The sequence below is a fragment of the Bos indicus genome, chromosome 10 (genome assembly GCF_029378745.1).
Source record: "Bos indicus isolate NIAB-ARS_2022 breed Sahiwal x Tharparkar chromosome 10, NIAB-ARS_B.indTharparkar_mat_pri_1.0, whole genome shotgun sequence".
Taxonomy (NCBI): domain Eukaryota; kingdom Metazoa; phylum Chordata; class Mammalia; order Artiodactyla; family Bovidae; genus Bos; species Bos indicus.
In genome coordinates, this window is record NC_091769.1 from 14,422,334 (window position 1) to 14,437,364 (window position 15,031).

Below are 15,031 nucleotides of genomic sequence, written 5' to 3' on the forward strand. Positions count from 1 at the left end.
GATGTAAGCATTTTCTGGCTTTGGGCCAACAGAAGCATAAGTTTGTATCAGTAATTTAAATAGATTTTTGTATTAGACCTGAAAATGTTGCCTTTTTAATTGAAAACTTATCAATTATTTAAATTGCTAGCAGCCCGAGGCTGTTAATTTTATGTGTGCCGTGATAACGGCATACAGTGGTTTTGATGCATGAGACACACAGAATGTCGCGTTGTGGTGAGGACTTGTCATGACAGTAGGTTGTGCGCTGTTAAATAATAACTAGCACATTAACCAAAGTCTGTTGTCACACATTAGTACCATTTTATGTGTTATTTAGAAGTTGTATTCTTTTCTTCATTAGATATATTTTTAAGAGATAATGAGAAGAAAACAAAGCTATAATAAATTGTCTTTTAAGAAAATGTAAAGTAATTTGGTCTCCAAGGAGATATTTAATGTATTGAGAGAATTCAGCAGCCAAGTGTTATTACAGCACCATTGTGATCGCTCTCTGCGTTTTGTTATGAGTTTGTGTTAATCAACAATCTGTTTTTATAGCGTAGTTTCTTGTAAGTTATGTTGTTAGAATATTCCACTTCTGGGATTGTGGCTTTTCCTCTGACACTATTGTATCTTTTTAATTTCTCCATAAAGTATTTTTTTAATTAGAATTTGAAATGCTTTATTAGAAAAAAAAAATACACCCAACCTACATATCCTGAAAACTAAATACCTGATCATTGCTAATTATTTAAAGGACCCTGTTAAATACTCCCTTAAAGTAGTTTAAATTGTTTTGTTGTTCTTGTTTTCCTCTCTCATTTTCTAGAAGGATAGACAATAGTCTGCTGCTTTTCTCCTTCCATCTTTTTGTATTTGTTGTCTGGTAGTGCTGACCTCATTTCCTTACAGCATGAAACAGCAGTGCTGGGCCTTATTTTTGATTCATCGTAAGCGTTATTTATCATTGAGACTCAGTTATAGGAGGGGGTTATTTTAATGTTAACCTCTGCTTTTAGGTGACCTTTCTTCAAGGATCCCAGCAGTGCATCTTACTTTTGTAAATGGGCTCGTGTTTGTTTCTGCTAAATCCTGTGGCTAGTAAAGGGTTTATTACACCTAGTTCTCTTGATACTGAGAGGCTTGTATGAGTGGAAAACAGTATTAATAAGAATTATTTTCTTCGTTTTGCCTAATCTCTCTATTTACACCATTTCTCCACATTGCCAGAAGAATGTGGGATGGGTTTAATGTAACACCTCCCATCATGGCAGACACTGTGTATTACTGGAGTGTAAGTATTCCCTTTGACATATGTGACTGTAGTGTACCTTGTTGGATGTTGGGTACCATGAGGGAGAATACTCTTTGACTTCTGTAGCACCTTGTAAATTGGGATATGATTGACTTTATCCTAGTTTTATGCATAACTTGGAGATTGCCTCAGAAATCATAGTTGCTCAATAGATAGCCAGTGGAAATTTGCTGCATGACTCGGAACTCAAACCGGGACTCTGCAGTAGCCTAGAGGGATGGGATGGAGAGGGAGGTGGGAGGGAGATTTGAGAAGGAGGGGACATATGTATACCTATGGCTGATTCATGTTGATGTATGGCAGAAACCAACACAATTCTGTAAAGCAATATCCTTCAATTAAAAAATAAATTTTTTTAAAAAAGGAAAAAATCATAGTTGCTCAAGTAGAGTTGGAAGAAACCCTTAGAGGGTTCGTCTCAACTGTTTGAGACCGTTGTCCAACTGTCTCATTTTACAGATAAGGAAACTGAGGCCCAGCAAGATCAGATTCAGTTTGAGGTTATATTGCTAATAAATGGGAAGGCCTGGACACAGACCTAGGTCCTGGAATCCCAGTCTTCACTCCTGGTTAAGTGATGTTTTTGTTTTGGCATTTATTGAGATCCTACAGAAGAAGCTTTGCAAATACCACTGTTTTCCTGATAACAAAAAAATAATGCTACTTAGTAGCATGTTAGTGTACCTGAGTTTGAAAAGGACTGTAAAGAAATACTCTGGGCTTTTGAAGTTTCCTTCCTACAGGGCTGAATTTTACCTTAGGATGTGTTGCCCAGTTAGCTGTTAAACTTTTAATAGCCTTAGGGCCTTTACGATTAGGAAGTTTTCTACATAGAGCAGAGATTGGAAGCTCTTTTCCACATGGTGCTTTTAAACATGCTCCACATTAAGTCAGTCCAGCTTACTTTGTATGCAGCAAAATAGCTTGGTCTTCAGTGAATGGTTAGTCCCATCGTTTGTCATGATCCATCCAAACAACTGGTAATACTCGATACTGTCCTGGCAGGGTAGGGAAATGGTGAAAAGAACAAGACAGGAAAACTGAATGCAATAAATAAATGGTGTTGGAAATTATTTAGCTTTTTTTTTTTTTTTTATTGGAATAGTATCATGCTTTAAGGTATAGAGCATGACACTTTACGATCCCATGGACTTTACAGTCCATAGAGTTCTCCAGGCCAGAATACTGAAGGGGGTAGGTAGCCTTTCCCTTCTCCAGGGGATCTTCCCAACCCAGGGATCAAACCCAGGTCTACTGCATTGCAGGCAGATTCTTTACCAGCTGAGTCACCAGGGGAGCCTAAGAATACTGGAGTGGGTAGCCTATCCCTTCTCCAGCGGATCTTCCCGACCCAGGAATCAAGCTAGGGTCTCCTGCATTGCAGATGGATTCTTTACCAACTGAGCTATCCAGGAAGCCCAAATAAATGGTGTTGTAAATTAGTTTTGTTTTTTTTTTTTTTAATTGGAATAGTGTCGTACTCCAAGCTATAAGTAAGATTTTTGTATTTTTTTTATCATCCTAGTCAAAGAATGAAACTTCTTTTCAGAGGCAGATTATTTTAGCTTTCTTCTCTATGTTATCTGGGACATATGGATGTCCTTGAAATAGTGATAAGAATGTAGTGGCCCCTTATTTAGCCCCTCTTTGAAATACCTCAGGACATTTTTGCTAACAAGCAGAAGCAGATGGCAGTTTGCATCAGATTATTAGGTAGCTCGTGGAAGCAAAGGAAGAGAGCATAAGCAGGCCTCAGTCAGGGTGGCACCAGAGTATTCTGGGGCTTTGAACCACCAATATTTTGTCATTAATATGTCCACGCTCTTAGTTCAGCTCCCTCTCTATGGAGGGCTCAGGATGACCTACAGTTTGGGTCCTCTGGGGTCCTATGTTGAGGCAGCTGACATGAGGGGACAGAAAAATGCAAGACATCAATTAAGCTCTTAGGGGCTATCATAGGAGCTTCTCTTCTAGAGAGATGTGGACTGGATGGAGATGATGGACGTCTAGCAGTCAGGTTGCTCTGGGGCATAACCAAGGCATTAGGCTCTTGTTCGCACCTCCAAATGAACCCATTCTCTTAGGGCCAGTTTTACTGGAAACAAGAAGGGTGTTTTCTATATATATCTGAAAGGTGAACATAAATTTGCTATAACACAGTAAAGTTAGAGGAATTCAGTACATTTTCAACTCATGACTATAATATGTCCAAAAAGGTGTAAATTGTAACTGGAAATTAAAACAAGTTGTCTCTATTATTACAGGTCTCTCTGTTATATGTTATTTACTCATCCTCACTGCCTTTTCATTAATTCTTTTAACAACATCTGAGCAGTAGGCTGAATCTTTGTTGAACATGATTGGAGCTGGTTAAATAAAGTAGTCTGCTTGTAAGGGAATGTCCTGTTTGGCCTGCTCTCTTTATGACCTGATGCTCCTGTTTTATTTAAGTGGTAGGTTCCCTGAAGCTATTTAAACTTCTCCTCCTTTGGAAGTATGGCAGAATTGCTACAACTTAGAGATCAGGTGAAAGGCCAGTGTAGGCAGTGCCTAAAGCCAACCATGGTAGTGACTAGTAAAGCCTTAGCTGAGAGGATCCCACAGGTTTTGGACCCATCGCTGAATACAAGTTTAAACTTTTGCCAACACACATTACCTGAAACTCGGCCAAGTTGAATTTCATCTGCTGCTGGCTATCCAAACTTCAATTCCTATTAAGACCATCTGGAGTTCCCTAACATCCTTTATAGTTTTACTGTCCAAAACAAATAGTGTTATCATTAAACTTGGCCAACTTACTGTCTGTTTCATTTTCAAATCACTAATAAATACATTTGTCTGGTAACGTTGATCCATAACGAGGCCCCAGAGTTGTTCCCTGTTGACCTTTCATTGGAAGACTTTTCATTGTGATTTTCTTTCTCTTCATCTAATCAGTCCATGGCCATATGTGGACCCTTGGTCTAGAGTCATCTAAGAAAGAACATGTGTGCCTTGTAGTCACCTCAAGGCAGAGGAAATGAGTTTTCAGGGATTGAAGCCAGATAATAAAGATAGTTATTGTTTGGTAATCAAAATAGATTAGCTTCATATGTTATTTTTGACTAAGGAGCTGCTGTGTGCTTTTTAAGAGGTGAGCATCATAGAAGGGATATGTCTTAAATGTAAAGTATAAGAAATAATTCAAAGAAAGTATAATTGATGACATAGCTGAGTGTAATTGTTGTAACTGAATTTGTAGCCATCTGACAGAGTTAAGGTTGTTGAGTTCTTTACCAGGAAAACTAAATGATATAACCATGGACTGCAAATAGTTTGTTAGTTTATTGATTATTGCTGTAATTACTGACTCAGCTACATATAATGGGGTATGCTTGGAGTATTGACAAAACAGGAATTTAAGAATTTTATCATTAATAGGAAAAGCCAGCATGCTTATTTTTTTATAAGTATATCCTCATACTGTACTGTTTATATTGTCTGCTAGAAGGCATGCTAAGGAGAGATTAGAGACCTTTCTGTTATATATGTATAGAAGAATGATAAATTTGATTTGAGTTGACATGTAAGACTTGCCACTAAGTTAGAGATCTAACCAATGAGAATACGTAGTCGTCATGTCTGTATTATTTCCTGTTGGCCTCTCCCCTTGGACATATGCAGAGTGGCCATTATGCATATGCTATGGTGCTGTACACTCTATGGCTACATACTCTACTAGCTTCTTAGATTTTTTGGAGACAGGTCTTTTTGAAAATGTGAGGAAAGGTGTTTGTTCTTTTCCCAGAAAATTCACACAGTGTAGCATTTCACCTAGGAGTTCAGGAATTTCAAGGATCTCCCAAGGCCCGTATAGACACCAGATTAACACCTCTGGCATAAGACATAATAAAATACATGAGACATGGTCCATGCCCTTGATGAACTTCCAGATGGAGAAACACTGTTCCTTATAGTACCTTTCCACTTGTATTATTATTTATAGTCCTGTACTAATTGAGGGGAGCTGAGGGCATACTGACTCAGCCTTGATGAACATTACTTAAATGCTGCCTCTGTACTTGGTCTGAAGATTTCGGCAGTCTTGTTTAGTGGTTTCTGTGTCACCCTATTGTTATGGCCGTTTTTCTTGTAAGTACTGTTGCTTGGAAGTGGGAGATTCATAGTAACACGGTGCCCTATTTTAAGATATCTGTCAAGTACTTTATAAAAATGTTTCTTATATACCAGCTTCTCTGACTGTGATGTTCCTGACACCTCTATGAGGTGAGCAAGGCAGGTATTTTTTTCATATTTACAGCTGAGAATACTGAGGCACAAACAAGTTGCCTTCCTTTCTCAAGGTCATATGGCTGGTAAATGTCGAGATGGGACCTGAGATCACTCACTGATTTGCCCATTTATTCATAGAGCCAGTTTTTGTGTGTGTGTGTTTTGTTTTGGCTGTTCTGGGTGTTTGTTGCTCCACGTGGACTTTCTCTAGTTGCAGAGAGTAGGGGCTACTCTTCATTGCAGTGTGAGACTTACTGTGGTGGCTTCTCTTGTTGCAGAGCACAGGCTCTCGGGTGCGTGAACTTCAGGAACTGCAGCACGTGGAGCTTAGTAGTTGTGGCTCCTGGGCTCTAGAGCACGGGCTCAATAGTGTGGCATATGGGCTTAGTTGCTCTGTGGCATGTGGGATCCTCTCAGATCAGGCTCCTGCATTGGCAGGCAGGCTCTACCACTGAGCCATCAGGGAAGCCTCCAGCCAGCTTTTTCATACAGTAAATATTTATGGGATGGCAAGAATCTAGCCAAGCCCTATGCTAGGTGGTAAAGATGCAGTGAACATATAGTTCACTCCTTCAGGGAGCTCATGGTTCAGTCAGGGAAGTTAACAAAAAAGGAAAGAGTATTTTATGTGGGAGGACAGGAAAGACTTAGAAATACCAGGCAGAGTGATCAGTGCTCTCATATACCTAAGCACTTGGTATTCTGTGAGCTCAGAGAAGGAGCTCCGGATCTAGCTTTGGAGACAGATAAGACTTCCTGAAGAGAGTAGTGTCTAGGTGGAGTAGCAAGGACAAGGGGACTGGAAAGCGTGTTTGAAGAGAGAGAATAGTGTGTTTAAAGGCCCAGGTGAAAGGATGCCTGGTGTATTTAGGAGGCACTGCCTGTGATCAGTGTGGTATGGACAGTGCGGGAGGGTTGAGATGAGGTTGCAAAGGCAGGTAGGCTCGATCATGGAGGGCCCTAGCTTGAGGATATGAGCAGTGGGGAGAATGTAGAGTTAGTAAGAAGGTGATGGATTAGATGTGGGGAAGAAGGAAAGGAGTGGTCTGGAGGGCTCCCAGATAGCCGGTTTGGGAGGCTAGGTCATGGTGATGTCATTCATTCGGATGGTGAGCCCATCTGTTGGAAGACAGGCCTAGGGCATGAGGGAGGGTGGGAGAGGTGGGGACCTGTTGAATTTGAGGGGGCCTCTGGACAACCAGTTGGGTATGTTCCGAATCTTAGGAGAGAAATCTGGGCTGGAAATAAAGGTTTGTGATTCATCAGCTCCTAATTAGTCTCAATGACTCCTCTGATAATTGAAACCTTCGAAGTGGCTGAAGTTAACTCAAGGAGAGGATAAAATAAAAAAAGGAAGGTTGATGAAAAGCCATGGGAAACTTGAGTATTTAAAGGAGGAATGGGGAAAGAATCACTTACAGGAAACTGAGCAGTGTGGCAAGAAAGGCAGAAGGAAAATGTGGAGGGGTGGCGGAGCCCCTGAAGAAAGAGAAGTCACCAGCCAGCACAGGATCTGCAGTATATTAATACCTTCCCACCACCCCCGGCCTCCGAAAGGCCAGGCGACATGGCTTCACTCACACAGGTGACAGTGGAGAGGCCAGGCTCTCCACCAGCTCAGCAGTCCACCCACTAGCCTACTTTAGTTCAATCTTTTGAGGTATGAGAAATAGGAGATAGCTGATCTTTTAAAAAAAAAAAAAAGAAATGATTATATTTTAATACACAACCAAAATATGAAACACCATAGTAAAGTGATGGCAATAAAATATGGTATTTCATTTGCATTGCATGACAAACAGTTAGCATCCTTAGTCATAAATGAGAATAACTTACCTTTTGACTCTCAACTAGCAAACAAACATTTTATGTTCTGAGTGCATGGACTAGAATGAAAGGAGTGTTTTTCTTGGTTGACTGATAAATGGTTTACGACATTTGTCAAATAGGTGTGAATAAATGTAAATATCTAGTATTGTTGCCAAGCAAGGACTCATGTGAATGAGGTGCAGAACGCTCTTGGCAGTGGGTGTTTGTAGTGAAGTGGAGGTTTATTTGCTGGGCACCAAGCCAGGAGAACGGGTAGCTCACGGTCCAAAGACCTAAACTCCTCCATGGCTTTCAGGTTGGGGTTTTTAAAGACAGTGTGAGGGATGGGGGTCATAGGAAGTTGATCAGCTCATGGACCTTCTGATTGCTTGGAGGTGAGGTTACAGGGTAAGGTTTCAGGAATCTCAACCTTCTGGTTCCAACCAGTCTGGGTCAGTTCCAACCAGTTCCAACCAGTGCTTGTGGTTAGCAGGTAGTCACCATCCTCCACCTGTTCCCTTTTAAATCTCTGAACCACTAATCATTACAGTTTACAAATGCCTTCACTAATCTATTGCTGCAGTTTAATTCAGAGCTTCACAGTAACCCTATATAACAGTTTCTGTAGAACACAGATATGCATCAGATTGTTAACAATATCCCTTCAGGAGGAACTAAGCAGGCCTGTGATTCTGTTGTCCTAATAGTTTACTCCTTGCATCCGCTCTTTGGAACTCAGGGAAGCCTAGGAGAATAAAGTCTTTTTCTACAACAAGAAACAGAGGACACGGAGGGGCTTTTGAGCCCAGGAGGGCCCTGAAGGGTCTTACTTAAGTTTCAGTCCCTCCTGTTTTTTTGATACTCCTTAATACTGAGGGGAACAGAGGTGGAACAAGAAAGGGAATAAAGGTTTGGATGGAGAAATTAAACATAAACTTGGCAGGGGGGTTGAGGGGCTCTGTCTCAGTATTGAGCCTAACACACAGTAGGTATCCAGTGGGTGGGAGTTATTTCTAGGTGTCTCTCTCTCGTTGTCTCTTTGTTTTCTCTCCTTTCAACAGAGGACTTGTGCCTTGTAAAATTAAACTGTGCTGTATTGGAACTCAGTTTTATGTGGCAGATTTCCATGAAGAAAAAAGTGTTGTAATTATTGATTGGATTGCGCTGTTAGAATTAGAATTAGGTCCATAACAGATAGGAATACTGTATGATAAACTTGCAAACAGAACAAAGCCAAAAATTGTACTTGTTATCCCCTTGTTGAATCTGGCCCTCTGTTTCAAATTAATTAGATTTTTGGATAACTATGCTAAACTTTGTCACATCCTTATTAAAATTGTTTAAGGATTTTGAAGAACATCTCAGAGGGACTTTGAAACTAATCTGAGTCTGGTACTGGAGATTCCATTAGCAATCACAAAACTGATTAATCTTTTACTCAGTTAGCTTATTGATTATTGCTGCAATTACTGCATGTAACAGATTCTACAGGGGATACCAGAGAAAACAACGTTTTATAACTGCCGCTGACGTGTTCAGAATGAATGCAGTCTTTTGTACTTTTCAAACATACCGTTTTTGTGTCTTTAAATCCTGGAACACTTCTACTTAGAAAGTGCTGTGCTTAATGTTGTTTCACTGTTAGGAGGTTCACTTTTAAATCTCTCAACTATTAATCATTACTGTTTACAAATGCCTTCACTAATTCTATTGCTGCAGTTTAATTTTGAGCTTCACAGTAACCCTATATAATAGAGAAGCTATCTTTATTCTTATTCAGAGGAAACTAAGGTTCAATGAGGTTAAATGACCTCCTGAAGGCTGTGCAGATTAATAAATGGCAGAATTGGTATCAGGCTCCATTTCAGTCAGTATGTATCAGACACCTACTATGTGCCAGGCTTTGTGTTAGGGGTAATGAAAGCTGGATAGGATAATAGAGGTTGAGCTAAGAAAGCCTTTTGGATAACTTCTAATTATAGCTCTATTAATGTTATCATGATCACTTTGTTACTTTTCTGTCTAAAACATATCATTAATAAATACCTTGGTGTAAAAGATTTAGATTTTTGTCTAGTTTGGTTGGTTGTCTTTTCATTTTGTTTTTATCTAGTATAAACCTAGTCTTTGTCATTATTGCTTATTTTATCACTATTTAGAACAAAATTGGAAAGAATCCCTCTAAAGGGAAAATACATAAAACCCTGAGAGAGGATGAAGATCTAAAAGGAATTTGCTTTATAACTTGTTAAATGCTCTCATATTTTCTCGTGTGAGTCTTACAATAATCCTGTGGGTACATACCACCTTCATTTTACAGCTGAGTAAGCTGAGACACCGTGAGCATTTCTTCACTGAGGTCATCAGTTGAAAGGGGCCAGTCCTGAATCCCAGGGCTCGAGTCTCTAACTCGTCTCAGTGCCTTGCTCGTCTCTCTGGGCAGCACAGGCCTTGCGGTTCATCAGGACTGCTGCATGCCAGGAGCTACTGTGCATGGCCCACGTTTTATCCTTGTCCATTGAGGAATGCCATGTGAGCAGTGGCCTAAGGTCCGAGCCCCCTTGGCAGCCACTCAGCTGTCACCAGGCTTGCTCCTGAGGGGTCATTTGCCTAGGGTGGGCCCATGCCATGGGTTTACTTACTACCCTTTATAGTTTGCCCTTGAGGGTGAGTTACTTTGGAGTGTGGAACACAAGATTCTGTGTTAATATGAACACAGATCAAACCCTGTATTTTAGCGGGAGAAAACGTTCCTTGGATTTGGAAGAATTGTAGAAAACAAAAAACAAATCCTAACCACTTGCTTTGAAGAAATTGTCAAGTGGCATGCTTAATATCATTACTATGACTATGTTAATCAGCGTACAAAGAGATGTTTATAGATTGCTAAAAAAATTCCTGCAATGGTTATAAAAGTATGTATGGCTTGCCAGTTGATTTGGCGCAGCTCAGAAATGAAAGAGAAACCATTTTTATTTATATATTTTGTGAGGTAAATAAATAAAGTTGGAAAACAGGTCAATTTCATGCATGCAAGGTTTTATAGTAGGAAAAAAATACCTTGCACCTGTTCTGACCCTTTACATGTGAGGTTATTTGTTTTCAAACTTGACCCCAAGCACCAGTTTCAGACAACTGTAATTAATTTGTTAGATAAAGCATAAGGATATTTTATTTGTTTTGATTTCTAGGACTGTGGTCAAGTAGTAACTGAAATTACTAACCTATTGTACATAGCAGTTAATTAAAGAAAAGCATTAGGTATAGGAGAACACCACCACTGCTGTTGTCTTGTATCAGTATAAAAAGGCAGTAATTTTTTTGACAGCTACTGATTGGAAAGTTGCTTGCAGCCTTCCAGAAGCAAGAGGGTACATGCCGTGGATCAATAACCAGCAAATTTCCCATTAAAAAGAATACCTGAGCAATGTTTCAAATAGCCACTGGCATCTTAATTTTCCATGGAAACCTCAAATACTTGTGTGCTGAGGACAAGTCATTTTTGGACAATTTTTCCAGACTACTTGTTAACAGTTATTGCTGTCCCATAAGGTTGACAGCCTACAAGATTGATATTTCATTTACTTGTCATCACTGTTTGAGTAATGGCGAGCACTATATTTCTGTGATTTTAAGGAATATAGTTTCCTGAAAGACATTTGCTTTAGTATGTATTCCAGAGAGTGTATCACATGCTTATGCTGTGTATATATACTTTTACATCATAGAGGGAAAGGATCAGTTTCCTTTATGGTTTGAAAGCTCTCAGAAGGCAGGGTATCCTTCTATTAGCCCATAGCCATCAAAAATCCACTTTCACTTTGTTTTTAGGGTGAGGATTCTTAGACTTGTTAACTTGTGATTCTAAAGATGATATGGAATTTTGTAACTCCCTTTTATTTCTAAGGGAAGAATAAACTCAATCTTGTGATAATTTTAATGTACATAAAAGCAATAAGAAGATATATGTACATGTTTTTTAAAAAGAAACTTTTAAGAATGTCAACAAATAATGATTATCAAAGAGAAATTTTCTGGAAATGTGATAGTTAAAAAGGAAATATGCATGTGTTTTTAAAAAATATTATTTACTTATTTTTGGCTGCATCAAGTCTTGGTTGCAGCATGTGGGCTCTCCACGGCAACACTCAGGCTTCTCTCTAGTTGAGGTGCATGGATTCAGTAGTTGCCCTGTGGGCTTAGTTGCCCCACAGCATATTCTTAGTTCCCGACCTGGGATTGAACCTGCGTCCTTTGCACTGGAAGGCGGATGGACCACCAGGGAAGTCCCTGCATTTGTTTTTAATACAGAAACAAGTACAGAAGGGGAGTTCTGCTCTTTGACAGTCCCTTGAAACACAAAACCAGTGGTTTTCCTTGTTGATATTTTCCACCAAGAACATCATTTTGTTGTTTGTCAAGTGTTGAAAGAAGTCAGGGCACAGAAGCCATTTCCAGGTTAGGTGGAAATATGCTCATCAATTAACATATTAAGGAAAATAGGAGCAGACTGTAATACAGCCTACTGAATGAACGTGTTTATGATGCTGTATGAAAGCTTTTTGAATTTGGAACTTTATTTTTCATGCTCAAATTTTTAAAGTGAAATTTGATCTATACTAAAGTATTTCAGAAAACTAAGATCATGGCATCTGGTCCTATCACTTCATGGGAAATAGATGGGGAAACAGTGGAAACAGTGTCAGACTTTTTTGGGGGGGGCTCCAAAATCACTGCAGATGGTGACTGCAGCCATGAAATTAAGACACTTACTCCTTGGAAGAAAAGTTATGACCAACCTAGATACCATATTGAAAAGCAGAGACATTTCTTTTTCAACAAAGGTCCATCTAGTCAAGGCTATGGTTTTTCCAGTGGTCATGTATGGATGTGAGAGTTGGACTGTGAAGAACGCTGAGCGCCAAAGAATTGATGCTTTTGAACTATGGTGTTGAAGACTCTTGCGAGTCCTTTGGACTGCAAGGAGATCCAACCAGTCCATTCTGAAGGAGATCAGCCCTGGGATTTCTTTGGAAGGAATGATACTGAAGCTGAAACTCCAGTACTTTGGCCACGTCATGCGAAGAGTTGACTCATTGGAAAAGACTCTGATGCTGGGAGGGATTGAGGGCAGGAGGAGAAGGGGACGACAGAGGATGAGATGGCTGGATGGCATCACTGGCTTGATGGACGTGACTCTGAGTGAACTCCGGGAGATGGTGATGGACAGGGAGGACTGGCGTGCTGTGATTCATGGGGTCGTAAAGAGTCGGACACGACTGAGCTACTGAACTGAACTGAAAGTATTTTAGAAGATTAAAGCATGAAAGTTATGCATGCTTGAAACTGGGCTACCTTTTTATCATGTTAATCCTATTATCTTTGGATGGGTCATATCTTGTTTGCTTGTTACACAGTCTCTGTGATTTTGATTTCCATTGTCTGTACATTTTATATACAAATATGAATAATGTTTGATTAACTAACTGGCATATAGGTCCAAACTGAATATGAGGCATCTCCATTTTGCTTTGTAAAGTCCAGGGAAAAAGAACAAAAGGCAATTTGAGAAATTTCTACTAAAATACTTTGTGTCATTTTTAATATATATTATTTTCAAAACATTTCTAGAGATCAGATACTAACCTAAAGTCTTAATCAGCCATTTTTACTCTTAAAGACAGTGTGAAGGATAACACTATACTGGACTTTCAGTTCTGAGTATCCACCATAGTCAGTTTGATGTGCAAATAGAGTAAAAGAATTCTCTAGGCTGATATGTATATACCAGCAATTTACAAAAGTACTGTGAATTAAACAACCCATAAGTGTCTGTTCCAGTGTTCATACATTACTGAGTAATCTCTTTCTATAATCTCTTTGCAGTATTATTCTACAATAATGGAACAGCAAGTAAATGGACAGTTAATAGAGCCTCTGCAGATATTTCCAAGAGGTAATGTTGAACAAATTCTAATCAACAATGATTATTTCAGCAAACTGTTTCATCAACAGTTATGTTTTCCAAAGGTTTAAATGCACGTAACATGATGTTTAGCTCTTAATTTGAAAAAACAAAAGAAGTATTCATTACCATGGGATTGCAGGCTATATTATAGTTATGGCAGATAAAATATCTAATTTAGTAGAGTAAATTAAACTAACTAGATTGTTTTTTGTTTTTGAAGTGCATACTTACATTCGCTTAAAGAACTCTTTGGGGGTCCACATGGTTTCTAAACCAAGGAAAATGTATGACTTTAATTTTGGATATTTATAAATTGTGGCTCATGATGGTAGCCAGAGCTGCTATTAAGGAGAAAGCTCTCAGCTAGTGTAGAAGCCATGATTTACTAGAGGGTTTTAGGAGAGATATTTTGGTGGAATGTTTGGTGCTGGATTTTTGGGGGGATACATCTTCTAAATAATTGAAAATCCTCCTAAATAGGAATTTGATTGTTAAGTCTCAAAAAATATGAGCTGATGAGAGTGAATCTTGGTGAGTCATATCATTTGTTTTTCCCTTTAGGTTTGATAGTACTAGCCTTGTAACAGATATGATTGCTCAACTGGATATAAATGTTTCCTCAAAGTTTGAATAATGGTGAAAAAGAACAGTTTAATTATATAAACCATTAAGTCTTTCACCCATTATACGTTGCCCTACTTGGAAGTCTGTGTTTTCTAACTGATGAAACAGATAAGAAAATTTCTGTGTCTTCTAGAAATAGCTTAATTAAAATAATTAGAAGTTAAACTTACCTTCGTTAACTGATACTGTACAAATAATCATGGTATGAGTTTTCCAGTTAGGCATTCTAGACTTTCATTACCTGTAACTCTCTGAAGTTTAAATGGCTCAGTTAACCAGTAGACTGCTGTTTGCACTGATGAAGTCTCCAAAGGCAGCTGGCTCGGGGCCAGCCCATGAGAAGGTCTGGGTTCAAGAGTAATGCTCTTCTTTTAGCATTAAGGTGGGCAGCCAGCTTAGGAGTATTTAGTAAAGTATTGATAATAACTTATTAAAGAGCTAAGTAAGTAAATAAAACTTGGCCATTGATAACATGTCTGAAACAATTATAATTCAGTTCTGTTGTACCTGAAGACTAAAACTTGAAAAAAAAGAGAAAAAAAAAGTTGCCATTTCTATGTATCAGGCCAATAACAGGATGCAAATTATTTCTTAACAAGACAAGAGAATTTGGGGAAATTTCAGAACTGTTTTTCCATGAGGAATTTTTTTTTTTTTACTGGCTGAAATCATTTCCATAAATTGCTTTCCTGCTTTATAACTTTATAGCTCTCTTGTAGCAAACCCTAGTACAGTACCCTGGATTATTGTAATTCCAATGCCTTGGGTCTTCATTTCTTTTCTCCCATAATATTTACTTCTCTTTGTCCAGAATCTTTCCAGGTTCTCTTTGTTTTCTTTTATCTTGTGAACAGTCCCTGTCAGTCTCCCTGTCCATACCATTGTGCCCCTCCCATGATAATAACAGCCATTTTTAGATATCTTCTCTGTTCAAGCACTAATATTGCTTTTTGTGTTACCATTTATAGTTCTCTCAAAAGTCCTGCCTATTATTGCTTTATGTTATAGTTGAGAATATTTAGGTCCAGAGACATTAATTAACTCTAGTGTTAGTCGCCCAA

The 15,031-nt window shown here is 38.9% G+C and overlaps 1 protein-coding gene across 13 annotated transcripts in view; it reads left to right on the forward strand.

Annotated features, from left to right (window-relative positions):
- The window catches only part of MAP2K5 (mitogen-activated protein kinase kinase 5), a 268,500-nt gene that overhangs the window by 26,826 nt on the left and 226,643 nt on the right, over positions 1-15,031 (forward strand). For all 13 annotated transcript variants that reach the window (XM_070796953.1, XM_070796958.1, XM_070796959.1 and 10 more), the window contains exon 4: positions 13,265-13,334. In XM_070796953.1, the coding sequence (XP_070653054.1) occupies positions 13,265-13,334 (70 nt within the window). The remainder of the gene's footprint in view (positions 1-13,264; positions 13,335-15,031) is intronic.